The 15,463-nt window shown below is 46.6% G+C and overlaps 1 protein-coding gene across 4 annotated transcripts in view; it reads left to right on the top strand.

Annotated features, from left to right (window-relative positions):
• CALN1 (calneuron 1) overlaps positions 1 to 15,463 on the top strand; it is a 118,255-nt gene that overhangs the window by 91,040 nt on the left and 11,752 nt on the right. For all 4 annotated transcript variants that reach the window (XR_003989564.1, XM_030472715.1, XM_030472716.1 and 1 more), the window contains exon 5: positions 13,895 to 14,048. Coding sequence is in view for 3 of the 4 variants with exons in the window: in XM_030472715.1 (XP_030328575.1) it covers positions 13,895 to 14,048 (154 nt within the window). In the remaining variant the exon portion in view is untranslated. The remainder of the gene's footprint in view (positions 1 to 13,894; positions 14,049 to 15,463) is intronic.

The raw sequence follows: 15,463 nt of genomic DNA, 5'->3' as shown, positions 1-15,463 counted from the left end.
AGGGCATCCTTGCTTTACAAGCCACAGCCTGGTCCCTCCTGACACTGTGAGTTACAATATTGATTTCAGTCTCTCTATTCTATTATCCTCTTCATTGGCAAAGTCTATTACCTTCTTTTGCTAAAGAAGGCACTTCTCTAGCAGACAGGATGGGTTGGTGATGTTGCTGTGGAGCCAAGGCTCCTGGGGCAAGTAATAAACATTAAGCAACAAGCGCAAAGAAGCTATTTGAGGGTAATAAAACCAAGATCCCTTCTAGACAAAAGGCCACTCCAAAGCTTGTGGTGTTAGTGGTGTCCCTCACAACAGACCCTTTCTTCCAGGGGTTAAATCAGTCAAATAAGTAGATGCTCTTTTTCACTCTCCCTGCCCAGGGTGAGTGTGTTAAGTTCACTCAGGAGTCAGCCTGCCAGGCCTACCTTGGAAGCAAAGACAAGCTGCATCTTTCCCTCTCACTGTTAGGCCTCCAATTGATGAAGTTTTAATGAAATCAGGGTTTAGAAAGGAGACAAGAGTTTTCATGGATCAGTGACATTTTCTATTAGGAAAAAACCCTGATTAAGCTGTTGAAGATGCATGCCCTTCCTCAGAGCCAAAACAGAAGCTGATGACTCCAACGCTGGAAACAGTTTGATCGTATTAATACATTTAGTAATTTGGTGAGTAAATGGGGATTGGCCCCTGTGGAGCAAAGGAGGCTTCAGTGAGGCTACGAGTGATGTCCTTGGTGCAGTAAGATGGAGAGAATTGGGGAATGATTGCCAGGGGAATGCTCTAGTGTCAGGAGAAGGCAGTGAGGGAGGAAAAATTTTAATGTGTCATGAAGTTTATTTTCCATATTTGGAAGAATTATGAATTTTAACTCCTAAGGCTATTTCTCTTGGGAATTAAGTATCTTAGGGAAGGGTATGTGCAGGGAACAGGCTGGGCCTCTGTCCCTGAGAAATCAGGAGTTGTGGATGGGGAGTTGGATGAATTTTCCACATTTTCCTGTTATTCCTAGTCAGCCTCTGGGTGAGATGCATCAGCCAGCAGGAACTTTGCTTCAGACAAAGACTGCTGTGATTGAGCAGCGCTGGAAAGCTGCATGCAAAAAGCCCAGAAAACTTATTTCTTCCTTTTTTTTTTTTTTTTTCTTCCCAAGAGAGCATCTTCTTTCAGTGTTGGTTTTATCTGCTCAACAGTTTTCCCTGTGGTCCCTGGTGTAAGGTGACATGTGGCAATCAGAGATTTTCAGGCAATATTCAGGGTTATTTTCCCCATGTGCAGCAAGTTTGCGCATCCTCTCATGTGGCTTGTTCAAAGGCACAGTGATTTTCCAAGAGGAAAGTGTCTTACAGTGTGAAGATGATCTGTTCAGGGGTGAGACATGTATTGGCCTTACAGAAAGTGTCTTGGGGCAGGACAGTGTCTCACAGCCGTTTGGTGTGGTGCACAGGGTTGCTGCTTTTCTGGCTGTGTTTCTTTCCTGCATCTTTTTTGTGGATTGCCTTGGTTTAGACCATTTATGTTATACCTAAAAATTGATGTCGCCTTTTCTAGGTAGGAAACATCCCTTTGTTAGTGAATTGCCTAATCCTATCAGAGATAGTTTCTGAACCAAAACAAATCACACAAATATTCCTGCGTAACTGTCAACACAGTGGAAAAGGATTGTGTTTTCGTTGCACTGTATCATCAAAATAATCAGCTGCTCTTTGATTGCCACGCATTTCTCACTACCGATAAAAGCAATGGCTTGAGGGGAAGAGTGGGCACTTGGGAAAACTGCCTTGTTTCAGTACACATAGGAGAAGAACATTTAGCACGAGATGGCAGAGCTGGAGCTGAACGTCACCAGGAGCACGTGGTCTTGCTTTATCCCCGCAGACTAACATACACACAACGACTGCATCCAGTCATACGCTGTATTCTTCACAGGGCTACCTGTGAAGAGGAACTTAAATGCAGCAGCAAAGCTTCACTATCTTCATGAATAGCCTTGTTCCTCCATGCCTGGGGAAGCATTGGAAGACTAGGGCATCATGGCCAGCTGCTGACAAGGACTTTTGGGTACAGGGTTTGGGGTCTGGTGACTGATAGATTCATGGTAGGCTTTGATTGGAATCATGGCCATGATTTGCCATGTCTCTGGGCTGAGTCATGGGGTGCATTGAGCACAGCTCCAGGGGCCACGCCAGCAATGCAGGATCAGGGAGCAGAGTTATCATGTGACAGTTTATTTTAGTGTGAGAAGAGCCCTTAAGCATCGCTGAGCTAAATATTTCTCTAATTTATGCATAACGTAAGCACAATTAGCAGCCCCATCTCACAGACGTACATCAGACCTTTCTCCTGTAACGTGACTGCTCGTTGCGAGATGGGCAGTTCAGGGCTGGGATTTGGCTGAACTTACTGGACCACCAGCAACAGTTCTCAAATCCCCGTCAGCACTTGCTGCTGGTAGTGGGGAGACATCCCTGACACCAATTTCTGCTTCAAATAGCCATACACCATGGTGCAGGCACAAAATGAATACCCCAGTGGGTTCACAGCTACTGGAGCAAGCCCAGGTTTTGGAAAAGGACTGCATTAGCCATCCAACCCTCTGGTTCAATTCCCATTTGCCTCACTGTCTGCTGAGAGACTCATGGTCAGATCTGCTGCAAAAGATAGCCTGAAGCATCCAAAGGCATGTATGTACTGTGATATAGCACAGAAATATGCAACAGTTAAGCTGTTTGGACAAGCTAATGAGAGAATATGTGCTGAACCAGCTACATCCAGTATGTCCTCTGTTTCGAGGAATGTGTCCTCTGTACCACCTAAGTACAGACCCATCCCAGGGACCTGGTGTCATGGTCATGAGATGAAGAGGTCAGTTGCAGGGAGGGTTTCCACTGCTCTCCCAGTGGGCTCCAAACAAACAGGGTGTCTGATGCAGAGCTCTTAACGCTATCACCAAAATCATAGAATTAGAGAAAGGTCTGGATTGAAGGGACCTTAAAGCTCATCCAGTTCCAACCTGCTGCCACCCAGCCATGCATCATTCCTTCTTGTCCTGAACCTGACTTTATCACCAGATGTGCTGCTTTTGTTCCATTTCACCTACACTCTGCTCTGTGTCCTGAGCTAGGCTGTGTTTTGTGGGCACTAGAGCCCAGAGCTATTCACCTGCTGCTGTTCCCTGTGGCCTCCTGAGCTTTTCTGCAGCCTGGTACCAGCAAAGCCCGGCAGCAGGTCCCAGCCAAGATGCTCGTTTTTCCCAGGTTCAACGTGTGAGCGCTCTGTGCCTCCCTCCTTGTTTCAGACCTGCTGCTCTGAGTCATGCATTAAAATTAGTTTCCTGAATTGTATTTTTTTGCAGTGACAGCTGATTTGTATTTTCTTCCTTCTTGGCTCTGGTGTATTGGTAGCTGGCAGGAGCTAGCAAATGCTAAGTGAATTGCTGGAGGGGACTTCAGAATTGATCACCTTGTTTTTACCATGGCAAGGAAAAAATCATGTACTCCTAGCAACAGAGTAACTTAGCAGTTACTCCAGGCTTTACTGAACTTTCTATCGCGCAGTTTTCGGTTGAGTTAATCTTGTTTTCAAACAATGGTCATTACGCGGAGAGCAAGAAGTTATATAAAAATAATTACAAAATGCAAATCAAATAAAAAGACAAATCCACATCCTAGCACAGTGTGACAGAGAGAAACAAATCAGAAAGTATTAAAATCACTTGCATCCTTTCTTCAGATCTTTTGAGCCTTGGTGCACAAACACTGATTTTTCATATGCTCTGCTCTGAATTACTAAAGTGCAACAGTGGAGAGGCTTTTGCTGTGTTTCTCTCTCTAGCTGAATTTGATGTTCACCAGCTTTCTTTAGGGCTTTAGACTTGTCAGGTAAGATCCATGACAGGCACAAGCCAAGTGGGGAGCTTTGTCATCAGCTCATGTCTAATGTGTAATAATGTGAGCCATGGGGGTCGGAGGGCAGATGTGATGGACTTTAGAACTCCAGTTTCTACAAGTTGTGGGGGAAGTTGTGAAAACAGCAAAACCCAGACCATTGTGAGCCATGAAACAAATAGACCAACCTAAAACACAAATGTAGTTTGGTTTAATACAGCAGCCTGAGGAGCTGCTCTCCATCTGTCTTAGCTTTGCCTGACACTAGACAGCAGTGTTAGAGGGTCTGTTTGCTGCCTTGCTACTATTAGTTTTTCTTAACCATCATCTGCAGTGTCAAAGATGCCTCAAGTTCCCCACAGTAGCTCTCAGTCTCCCTGGTAAAGCTTTTATTAATTATTAGTGCCCTTCATGCATTGCAGAAACATGTCTCACCTTCTAATCCACTTCTTCCATGTTCTCAAAACATTTGTAACTGTTAAGCAAAAAATTGGTTTCCTTTGGCTAAAGGCTTTCAGGAGCCATTCAGCAACAGGGCTGCACGGCGAGTTCATTTACTTTGCTCGAGTTTCTGCAACCTGATCTAATTCAGAAGCAGCTTAAAGGTTGTTTTTCCAGGCAGTGATGCTGCCCATGGCTGTGTACAAAAAAGTGGGGAGAAGAGCAGTGGGTTGAATTCAACCTGTTTGGTGAAGCAGACAGGACAGGTTATTTTTGCTAGACATTGGCTCTTGTCACTTCATAATCCTTCTGTGCTTGCTGGGTGTCAGGTTTATCATTACTGTGGAAAAGCAACAGTCCACACTCCAGGTTTGTGAGGATGCTTTGCTGGCACTGCATGGCATGAGCTTTAGCTCTGGAATAGCTAATGCAGCCCAAAGTGCCCTCAAATACTTGCTCAGTGCATGCCTGGATCAAGACACGAATACTTCTTACCCAGTGCAGCCAGACACAGGAGCCACTGTCCCACAAAGGTCCCATATGTCCCTCTGGGTTACAGACTCTTCTACCCCTTCATGGAGGAGTGCCCTGTGAGGCAAAGAATGAAGGCCATTTTTTTCTTGCAAAACATGGGGGTTTGGCACATCCCACATAATGACTTGCGCAAAACCCCCTTGTGCTCTCATAGATTGAACAGGGAGGAACAGAATATTCACTGCCCACAGTGGGGGACACAAGCATCACCAGCCCAGAGCACATTTCATCTCATCCCACTGGGGAGATGAATCAATTAGAAAATCTGTGGGGTAGGCTGGAGGCACTTGCTCCCAAATGAGAATTCCCAGCTCTAGCCCTAATTGAATCTTGTGAGTTTGCTCCTCCAAGAGGCTCCCACAGGCCCCACATTGAAGGTCAAGATGTTGCAGACCTATTTATGTATGCACTTTCATTAGGATCAGTCTAGGGGCCTGTTGCTGAGGCCTGGGAGCTTTAAAACTAAGCAAAAGAAATCATTGGAGACTGTTAATTGTACTTCTGCCTGAGAGCATTCTCTAATTAAAAAATAACCAAACCACTACTTCTCTGTGTTTTGGTTAAACTATTTAAATTTAATTGAATGGGCCAGGATTGATGTTCCTACTGTGTTTTATGTGGTGTTACTGTGATTTACCTATGAGGGGCCTATTTCTCTTAGCCCAGTTTAATAACAATCATATCCCAGCTGTGAAGTGAGGAGATCAGTGCAGAGGCAAAGCTGATAACCTGCTCCCCTGCTTAAAACATCACTTCAGAGAGCTAAAGTCTGTGTTTAAGTAAAGGACAGCACCAAGCTCACCAGCTGGTGAGATCTAGCAGAGGGAATTATGTCTCCTGGTTTGTTCTTGTACAGCCAGGACCGTACAGAGGATTTCTTTGCAGACCAGCTGTCAGCAGCATTTTCCATCAACAGACCCAAACAGCAGTGTCTTCACAGGTTCATTTTAGAAACATGCTGAAACTGACTTGTGTCCCAGGAATCCTGTGTCATGCAGCCAGAAGGTTTAAGGGATGCTCTAAACCGACACTAGGTACAGGTTTGGGTTGGAAGGGACATCAAAGCTCATCTAGTCCCAACCCCTTGCCACGGGCAGGGACACCTTCCACTAGACCAGGTTGCTCCAAGCCCCATCCAGCCTGGCCTTGAGCACTGCCAGGAATGAGGCAGCCACAGCTTCTCTGGGCAACCTGTTCCACTCAGATAAGCTGGTAAAAGGAGGTTGTTTTGATTCATACACACAATGGTTTGTAATCTACAAACATCAGTGCCTCTTGCAGAGCTACTGGCATCCTGGAGGGCTCCTCAGCAGACCCACATGAGCTATAGGGTGGCTGGAGGGACATACAGGGGGATACCCATCACCAGGTTAGCCTTTAGTGCCACATAGAATCACAGAATGGTTTGGGTTGGAAAGGACCTTAAGATCACCTAGTTCCACCCCTCATCATTTCATAGTGCAGACTCAGGCCAGGAGCTTGGGGTTAAAGGTGCTGTGAACATGCATTTCAATCTGATTTTAATTTATCAATGTGTGTACGATTCCCTGCTGACACTGCTGCCGGGAAGCACGAAGCAACCTGCCGTTACCCAGCACAGTAATGAGCCTGTTACTATGGAAATGAGCTTGTTACCCCTTCCCGGCAGGCAAGGTGTGCTGGTGCAGCACTAGGGGAAGCTGGCTGTTCCTGAAGGCTGTGTGACAAAGGGGTTCTGGATGACAGCACCCTGGGTGGGATGGAGAAGCTGTGGCAAGCAGCTGCATGCTGAGATAGCTGCAGGGCAGGGTGGCCCAGGGCACATCCCACAGCATGGAGATAGCTCGAGCGAGCAGACAGGCACTTGTGGTGTCACACAGCCCCAGCACCATGTGGATAAGCAAGTCAGCTTAGTTCTGTAGGGGTACTGGTTCCTGGCACTGGCTCTGGGTGTGTGTATGTACAGATGGGGCCAAGCACTTCCTCATGGTTCCTGTGAGTGATGGAAGAGCAGGATGGAGAAATATCTCATGGGTGTGCTGGCTGCTGGCACCCAGGGCAAGCAGGGTGCTCAGCCCTGGCAGGATGGGACCATGTCCTTCCGCAGCAGCAGACCTACGTAACATCGTCTCCTGGGAGGAGGAGATGATATATCGATGGATGGAGCTCTGCTCCCTCTTACAGGTTAAAGGGGGGATTGTTGGAGGCCGCTGTGAGCTGCCAAGGCCAAATTTATATCTGCTGTCCTGCAAAAAGCCCCTTCACTGGTGGTATTCAGCAGAGAGGACACCCAGGGCCTTGAGCTTGTCTTGGCAGGGTGACAGCATGCTTTGACTACCCTGCCAGGCTGTCTGCCTGCAACGAGCATCCCAAGGGAAAGGTGCTGTTTGCTCTATTCCCACAACCACCCCAGTTTAAGGTGAGGACACTTGTTTACTTCCCTTACCCCAAATGATGTTCCCTGCAGGGGAGCTGACAGCACGGAGGGGCTGGTGGTTCTCTCTGGTCTTTGCTGATGATTATCGTACTTCAGCCCTCTCATTGGAGGCTCTTCCCAGCAGCTAAACTGGGAGGAGGTGGGGGCTGAGAATTGCACTGGGTGCAGGGAGAAGCACATGCTCTCCCTTGCACTGCCCCATCTTTTCCTTCCTGCTCCCTGTAGAAGGGCAGCAAGCTAGGAAAAGGCTGCTGTCAGCAGGGTGAAGTGAGACCTCCACAGATGCTTCTGACATGGTTCCCAGAGAGAGAAAGTGCTTGTGCACTCATGGGAACAGCCCCAGGCCCTGCCACAGCTACAGTGCAGCCCTGAGGCACTTCTGCGTGCTTCACCCTGTGCCATAAATGCAAGAGCACTGGCCTGGAGCAAGTGGTATAAGGGCAAAAAGAGGTAGTGATGGGGAAAACAAAAAGGGACCCCTCCATCCTCAACTTTTGGCACATAGTCAGCCAGCATACACAAGGACACATGCATGGAGCAGAGCAAAATATATCTTCTGTGCTTTCATTGCAAGCGCTGTGGGACTCCCACCCCTCCTGCAGTGGATGTGTGGGCCAGCAAGGAGAGGTGGGTAGAGGAAATCAGCTTTGCTATAATGTAGACATGATTTGGGGGAACACAAAATGTTGCTGCTTTAAAACCAGCAGCACGTTATAGGCTGCAAAATGGCTTTGTCCCTCTGTCCCAGGGGGATCATAAGAGTTGCTCCAGGTCTTAGGCTGGCAAATGTTCTCCCTTAGTGGCATGTTAGATATAATGAAAATGTTCTCCCTTTAGTGGCATGTTAGATCTAATGAGAAACCCTCAGATTTGGAGGGGGTGTATGTCTGGACGTTTGGAAAATATTTCAGATGTTCCCACATTTTTTTATGTGTGTGTATATATATATATATATATAATGTGTATACACACACATATTTTATACTTTACATTTTATAATATTATGCAATTAGATAATATTTTTTATATATGTATATAAATACATATAAAAGCTCATTCAGGAGCTTTTACAGGGGGCCTGCCACAGTGCTGTGGGTTGAAACAGCACTCACTGCCTCTTAGGCATGTGTAGTGAGTCCTTCAGCCTTCAGAGCACAGCAGATCCCATCTGCAAACACAGCTTCGCCTGTGGGAGCTCACTGCCTTTCTGCATGGTCTCTCCGCCCCTCCAGGCTCTTGGCTCCTCCAGCATATGCTGTTTTCCTCTCATAATATTTCCATGGCTGAGCTTATCTGGGACGTACAGTCAGTACAAAATGGCCATTCATCCAGCCCCCAGGCAGAGACGAGAATGCGTTCGATCCGCATGGAGCACAGTGGGCTTGTGCTCTTTAATATATAGAGAACATGAAGCATTGGTCCTCTGGAAGAGTCCCATATCAGTAGTTTATGAGCTCAAAGCCTGTCTGGCTCAAAGAACAGCTGTACATTCTGCTGTGAGCACTCACAGAGCTGCCTGTGCTTAGAGCCTGTGTTCAGGAATGACGTGCCTGTGGTTAGCACAGCACAAAGCCCAGCTGCTCTGCAAAGAGTTAGTCCCAGTATTTTTTGGGCCATGTCATGTCTCCTGTTGTGGCAGAGCCAGGCTGCAATTGCCTCGCAGGCATTCCAGACACAGGGCTGACAGTCTGAGAGCAAAACAAAGGTGTATCTCGTCATTCAGAGATTATCAAGGGCTGCCCCATGCTAGAAATCTATGAAATGTAGACGTGGTGCTCAGGGTTTAGTGGTGGAATTGGCAGTGTTATGCCAATGGTTGGGCTCTATGATTTTTCCAACCTAAATGATTCAGTGATTCTAGAAGCTTTAGTTTTTGCAGACCCGATTTTCAAAAGCACCTGGCACAAGCCTACTCTCACGCTGCTGTCTCAGTCTCCACTTGGAGCCTTCAACAGCCCAAGATGACCTTTTCAGATGGCTTACCTGGGAAACTGTGCCAAATAGACTGAGAAAAAATAAATATACAAGTGCTCTCCTGGCTAAAACCACCACTGCCAGAGGAGCCAGTCCTGCCTCTTGTTGAGGAGACTATTTTTACTGTGTGGCTTCAAAGATCTTGCAGGTCACAGTCACCCCACTCACATTGCTGCAGGGTCCCAACCTGGCATCACCCCATCTGCACAGTAGCGAGGCCAACTTAGGATTCAAGAGAGAAGCCTCCCACTCTGTTTTTAAAAACAGAGCTGATATTAAAGGAAATTATCATACATAATATTTCAGCATTTAACTCTTTGAAGAAGCAAGCTCTTCCCATAAGGTCATTTCCCTGCATAGAGCAGAAGGAGAGCATGCTGGGTAGGACACAGAAGTATCTGAAGAAGCTGCTAGCAGTGAAACTAGTGCTCTTCAGGCATGGCAGCTGTCAATACGCTGCAAATTTTGGAAATTGGGGGTAGGGAGACTGAAGGAGGGCCACAAGGATGGTCAGGGGTCTGGAGCATCTCTTAAGAGGAGAGATTGCAGGAGCTGGGCCTGGTTAGTCTATAGAAGAGCAGACTGAGAGGGGATCTCATCAATACAGATCAATATCTCAAAGGCGCGTGCCAGGAGGATGGTGCCAGACTCTTTTCAGTGGTGACAGGATGAGGAGCAATGGCCATAAACTAAAACAGGAGGAATTTCACCTCAACATGAGGAAGAACTTCTCTACGTTGAGGGTGGCAGAGCCCTGAAACAGGCTGCGCAGGGGGGCTGTGGGGTCTCCCTCTCTGAAGACATTCAAACTGCCTGGATATGTTCCTGTGTGACCTGCTCAACGTGTCCCTGCATTGGCATGGGTTTGGACTGGATGATCTCCAGAGGTCCCTTCCAAACCTAATGATTCTGTGATTCTGTGACTCTGCTTTCATTCCAAGGAGGAAATTTAAATCAAGGAGAAGTCAGGAAGCTACAGGCTGGATCAGATCAGGTCCACTTTCCCTTCCAGATATCTCCTGGGACAACATCCTCCAACTCCAGGAGATATTTCTGCTGGAGGCAGTTACTGAGGTCCACAGAAACTGCAGTGGACAATTCCTGGTGCTCTCCATAGAAACAAAACATACCTGTACCAGTACAGGTTTTCATTCAGGACGCTCACTGTATCACTTCGAGCATTTGAGCATCAGCATTAGGCACACTTTGTTTCTATATCACACTTTGTTTCTATATCACACTATGTTTCTATATCTAGCGTATTGCAAGAGCACTGGTTCAGAAGTAGCATCATTGATTTCTTCTAATTATAAATCCTATAGAAAGTTTTAAGCTTGCAACAGTCCCAGTTTTGCTCTCAGTGGAGCCAATAAATGTGAAGAGTTGCTCCCAGGTTACTGTCATCACAGGAATAAAAAGCCAATGTAATTGAAAAGTGAATCAGGGAAACTGTCAGACTGAGGAGCAATGATAATAGAAGAAACTACGTGAGAGCCCAAGCCCAATGCAAAGTCTTGTCACTGACTGCACAGAGCTGGAGCCCATTCTGAACACACTCCTGTGCTGGTACATATCTAACAGAGGACACATCTCCTGTGTGAAAATACCAGAGCATAGAGCAAAGCAGGAGCAATGAGCATATGCTTGCCAACGGGTCAAGCACTCAGTGGATGAGCCAGCAAAGGTGATTTTGAACCCCATCTGAGACGGTTCCTCTTCCTAAAAGGCAAAATTACAGTGGAACTATAAATCAATAATTTCTCCCTATATTAGCATAAAGGTTAAAAGCAAGAGTTGGAGATGCAGCAGCAGATGCATATTTGTCAAGGGAACAATTATTTCCAACTAGGTAGATTAACTGGTGCAGGAAGACCCAAACCCCCACAAGTCATTACTGTTTCCACATTGTTAAAATCAGACGATAAGCATGGTTGTGTTTGTAATCCAGATAGCTTGAAGCAAAGCAACAAGTAGCATCACAGAAGACTCTGAAAAAGCTTGTTAGTGTCAATACTGGTATAGAGGAAGACTAGGAAAGACTTCTGAGAGGGAGAGCAAAGAAGCAGCATATGTCAGCACTGGCAATGGTATGTACCGAGGTGAGCTTTCACACCTGTAGCTCTGGAGGCTGGCACGAAGGAGGAGGAAGCTGATCTGGAGATGTTGTTCTTCCAACACAGTCATCTTGGGACATAGGGAGGCAGATACTGAAGAAGTCAACTGTCTTTTACTCTCCGTAACGACAGGACACATGCACCATATCAGAGGTCCCTTGTCCTCAGATCACTGCCCACATAAAGTCTGTGAGCACTTCTACTAATTAAGTCTTAAGGAGGCTCACACATACCTGCAGGTATCCTCTAAAAAGGATGCAAGTAAAGAGCAGGTCTTGGGGACAATGCTCTGGGCTGTGAACCACTCACAAGGGTGAACATCCAGCTGGTGATGGGTGAACACAGGTTTTGAACAGCTTCTAGAAAGACTGTTCCCTGAAGGGGGAGAAAGCTAACTCATAAACTACAGCAAAAAAAGTCTGTATTGGCCTCAGAGAACTGTCCCTGAGCCAAGAACAGGAAGTAAACTCCAACACAGGTTGAACATCACATCCTGATGAGATTAGTATGGGGTAACTACATGCAGACAGGCTGCTCCTGTTACTACAATGTAACCTCTAGGATGAAATTATGGGTTTGGCATATGGACGGACTCAGGAAGATGCTGGGTCTCAAGTTCAGGTTTGAGTTTCTCCAAGACAAAGACACCAATGGAGTGCAGGATTGGGTGGTAGGTGAGACATCGTTGCTTTTACCTCCATGGTGCCGGTGTGCGATCAGTACTGCAGGAAGCAGACTTGTAAGGATGCAAACCCTGGGCAGCCTCAAGGCAGTCTGTAAACTTCCACTAACAACACCTTCCAACACTGCTGTGAAGCAACTATATGCATTAACCCCCATTTCCACACCTCTAGTTGCCAAGAGAAACACTTTTCATAATGATGCAGGTTGTGAAGTACACAGCTGCTCGGTTTTTATTTGCTCTTTTAGCATTAAAGCAAGCAGAATATGGGTGGTGAGATTTCCTCATGCACAACAAAGCAGGCTGGAAATCTGTGACTAAATACCGGGGATTTGCAATCCAGCTGTGAACTGTGCAAGAAGGAGCCACTGGTGACAATTGTGCACTCACTATTTTTAGCTGGGCAGTGTGAACACTGAATCCCTGAGGAACAGGGACAGCAGCAAAACCACCAAACCCACCAGGCTTGCTTTTCAAAGAACTCATTTGGGGCAAAGACAGGAATTCTGTCTTTTGCCCCTGCCATCCACTTTCCTACACGTTTTCTGCACTGGGTTTTTGCTTGCTGCAGGAGATAAACACATAGAACTGTAGAAATCAGTGCTATAAATGGATAAATATATATGAATGTGTGCAAATCTGCCTGTGCACACACATACGCATAAATATTTCAGGGTCCAGATTTAATCGAAGTGCACTTAATTTTCCTAGTTAACCATTTTGAGGATTAATGATTTTGCATCTATGCAATGCGCAGCAGTGGTGAGGGAAGACAACCTTAGATTACACACCAAGCAGCTCAGAACTGATAAGGTTTGTCCTGTTGTCATGAGGCTGGGGGGAAAAGAGTGGGAATTTCTTGCTGCATTATTTCCAAAATGCTGGCTGTGCAATCTGACCTCATGCTCTTGGTTGTAGAAGTGGGCACAAGCTTGCATCACCTTTCCTTCACTGCAGTATTAAGCCAGGGGTGTTTGGCCTTTTGGGGTTTCTTGAAAGTGGGTTGTTTAAGAAGAGAGCATACAGGTCCTGGTGCTCACTGTTTGCTGTAGGCAAGCCTGTGGTTTGGGCTGTAAGGGCTGAGAGTTTAAGGTGCTGTTAGAGGAGGATCATCTGCAGCACAGCGGGAGACTCGAGGTGACTTGGAGCGTTACCATCCTTCTTTACTTACTGCACCGGAGGCTCAGGGAGACTCATCTCCTCACCTGGTGCTGCAAGTTCACCAGTGAATGCCCTCTCTTCTGTACCTTTGAGCAGATATTAATACCACAACCTTTGCACATGTGTAAAGTTCCTCTGCTGCAAAATGCTCATTTCTAAATATTCTGCAGGAACCATCTGGTTTTAATATCTGGTGTGTGTAAGAATAACATTTACCTATATGATCTGCAGCAGAAGTCAGCTAAGAGGGAAATGTTTTCTGCTTGTGCTCACCACCCAGGCCCAATTGGAGAGTTAGAAGGTAAAAAAAGGGGCAGAGACAAGGTTGTGGCTCAAGGCAAGGTGTAAGAGCTATCAGGGGAATGTCTCAGGGTTTTATCTGTGTTGGGATGGCCAGGACTGGTACCAGATTGCTGCACCTCCAGCCTGGAAAACCAGTCCTGGCATAGGGCTCTGTTTCTCTACTGCTCTACCAGCATTAAGTAAGCTGGCAAGAGCTCTAGCAACATCCATTTCCAGCAGTCACACTGTTAGTGTTAAATGAACCCAAAAGAGCAAAATTTGCAAAGTTATATTGAGGTGTTGAAATGAGTTTGAAAAAAACCCATGAGCAGGGAGCTGCAACAAGCCCACATGTCTCTTCCTCCAAGTACCATCCCTGCGGTGGCTGAGTCTAACTCTGTTCTTCCCACAGTTTGACATGCAGAGGATAACACTGGAAGAGCTGAAACATATTCTCTACCACGCCTTCCGGGACCACTTAACAATGAAGGACATCGAGAACATCATTATCAATGAGGAGGAGAGTTTAAATGAAAACTCTGGCAACTGCCAAACAGAGTTTGAAGGTGAGAGGGAAAGTTTCTGTGTTTCTGTTCAATTCTCTTTCTGCTTCACCTGTAAACCTCACTCTGATTTGTGACCAGCAATGGGCAGGGATTCATGGAGTTATCATTTAGAGTAAGTAGCAATGACACACTTAGACAGCTCAAGAGCTGCCCTTAGCCTTCTTCCATGTGGTCTGAGTAAAGCTGATCCTGTTTCAGGCAGGAGGATGAACTATTGGGTGCCTTATGGCTCTCCTTCCTCTGATGGGATTCAGGCAGAGGGATGTGCAGCCCACGCTGACGTGAGTATCTGAAACAGACTGAATTTCACTACAGAAATACACATATCTCAGCCCATCGTGGAAAGATTTTATTGGCACTGGGTCCTGCCCTAGCAAGCTGTGTTAGGCTCCACCCATTTTGCGTTGTCTTCCCATGAACAGAAAAGATTTTCTGCTCTTGGGTCCCAGGGAATAGCTGGGGAGAGTCCTCTCTGCACTGTAACACCAGCCGTGAGCAGAGATAGTGCATCTGCACCCTGCTGCCCTGGCACCTCTTGTTTGGCACTGTTGAGGCCACTGGTGTGGAGCTGCAATATGCTACACAGGTACACCCCAGGACAGCTCATCTCAATGCGTCTGAGAGTGTCTGCAAGATCAAGGTCTAAGCAACCCTCAGAAGTAGCTAGAGAAAGGAAAACGTTTGCTTTGACTGCTTTACACAGCATCCTCTCAGCAGTGCAACAAGACCCACTAAGTAATCAGCAACTGTGATCAGACACAGCCTCAACTTTTACAGTGGATTTTGCACTCTGAATGGAGTTAACACTGGCAAGAACATTCCCCATTTTCAGCCGCTTCAGAAGAAGCATTTTCTTGGCCAGAGGAATTTGTGCTGCTCCAAATCATTGCTGGTTTGATCAACTAAACATACAAATCCTCTCAAGTCGTCCCTTCCAATCCAAACCATTCTATGATTAGAAGGTCGGAGAGTTGGTGTGGAAAAAAATATGAAGGATTTGGCTTTATTTAGCCTCAAGGAGGGAAGGCTCAGGAGAATCAGGGATGCATGTCCCATCCCTGGCAGTGGTCAAGGCCAGGTTGGATGGGGCTTGGAGCAACCTGGTCTAGTGGAAGGTGTCCTGTCCATGGCAGGGGGTTGGAACTGGATGAGCTTTAAGGTCTCTTCTAACCCAAACCAGTCTGGGATTCTGTGAAAAGTCCAAGGAGATATGTAACACGGAACTTCAGGGTTTCTGCACATTGCCTTGGGACAGCTTCTGTGCTTTCCCCCCCACAGCAATGCCACTTTGTATAGGCCGTTTCAGGGGAAATTCTGATACTCTGAGGGATCAACTAGCCTCTGAAAGGGCACCAGGCAGAGACACTGAAGTGTTGTTAAAACAAAGGATAAACAGTGCAATTCTTAGCTTGGCT

Source organism: Strigops habroptila, assembly GCF_004027225.2.
Source record: "Strigops habroptila isolate Jane chromosome 13 unlocalized genomic scaffold, bStrHab1.2.pri S16, whole genome shotgun sequence".
NCBI lineage: Eukaryota > Metazoa > Chordata > Aves > Psittaciformes > Psittacidae > Strigops > Strigops habroptila.
The sequence above is the reverse complement of the archived record's forward strand: the minus strand, read 5'-3'. Positions and strand labels throughout refer to the sequence as shown.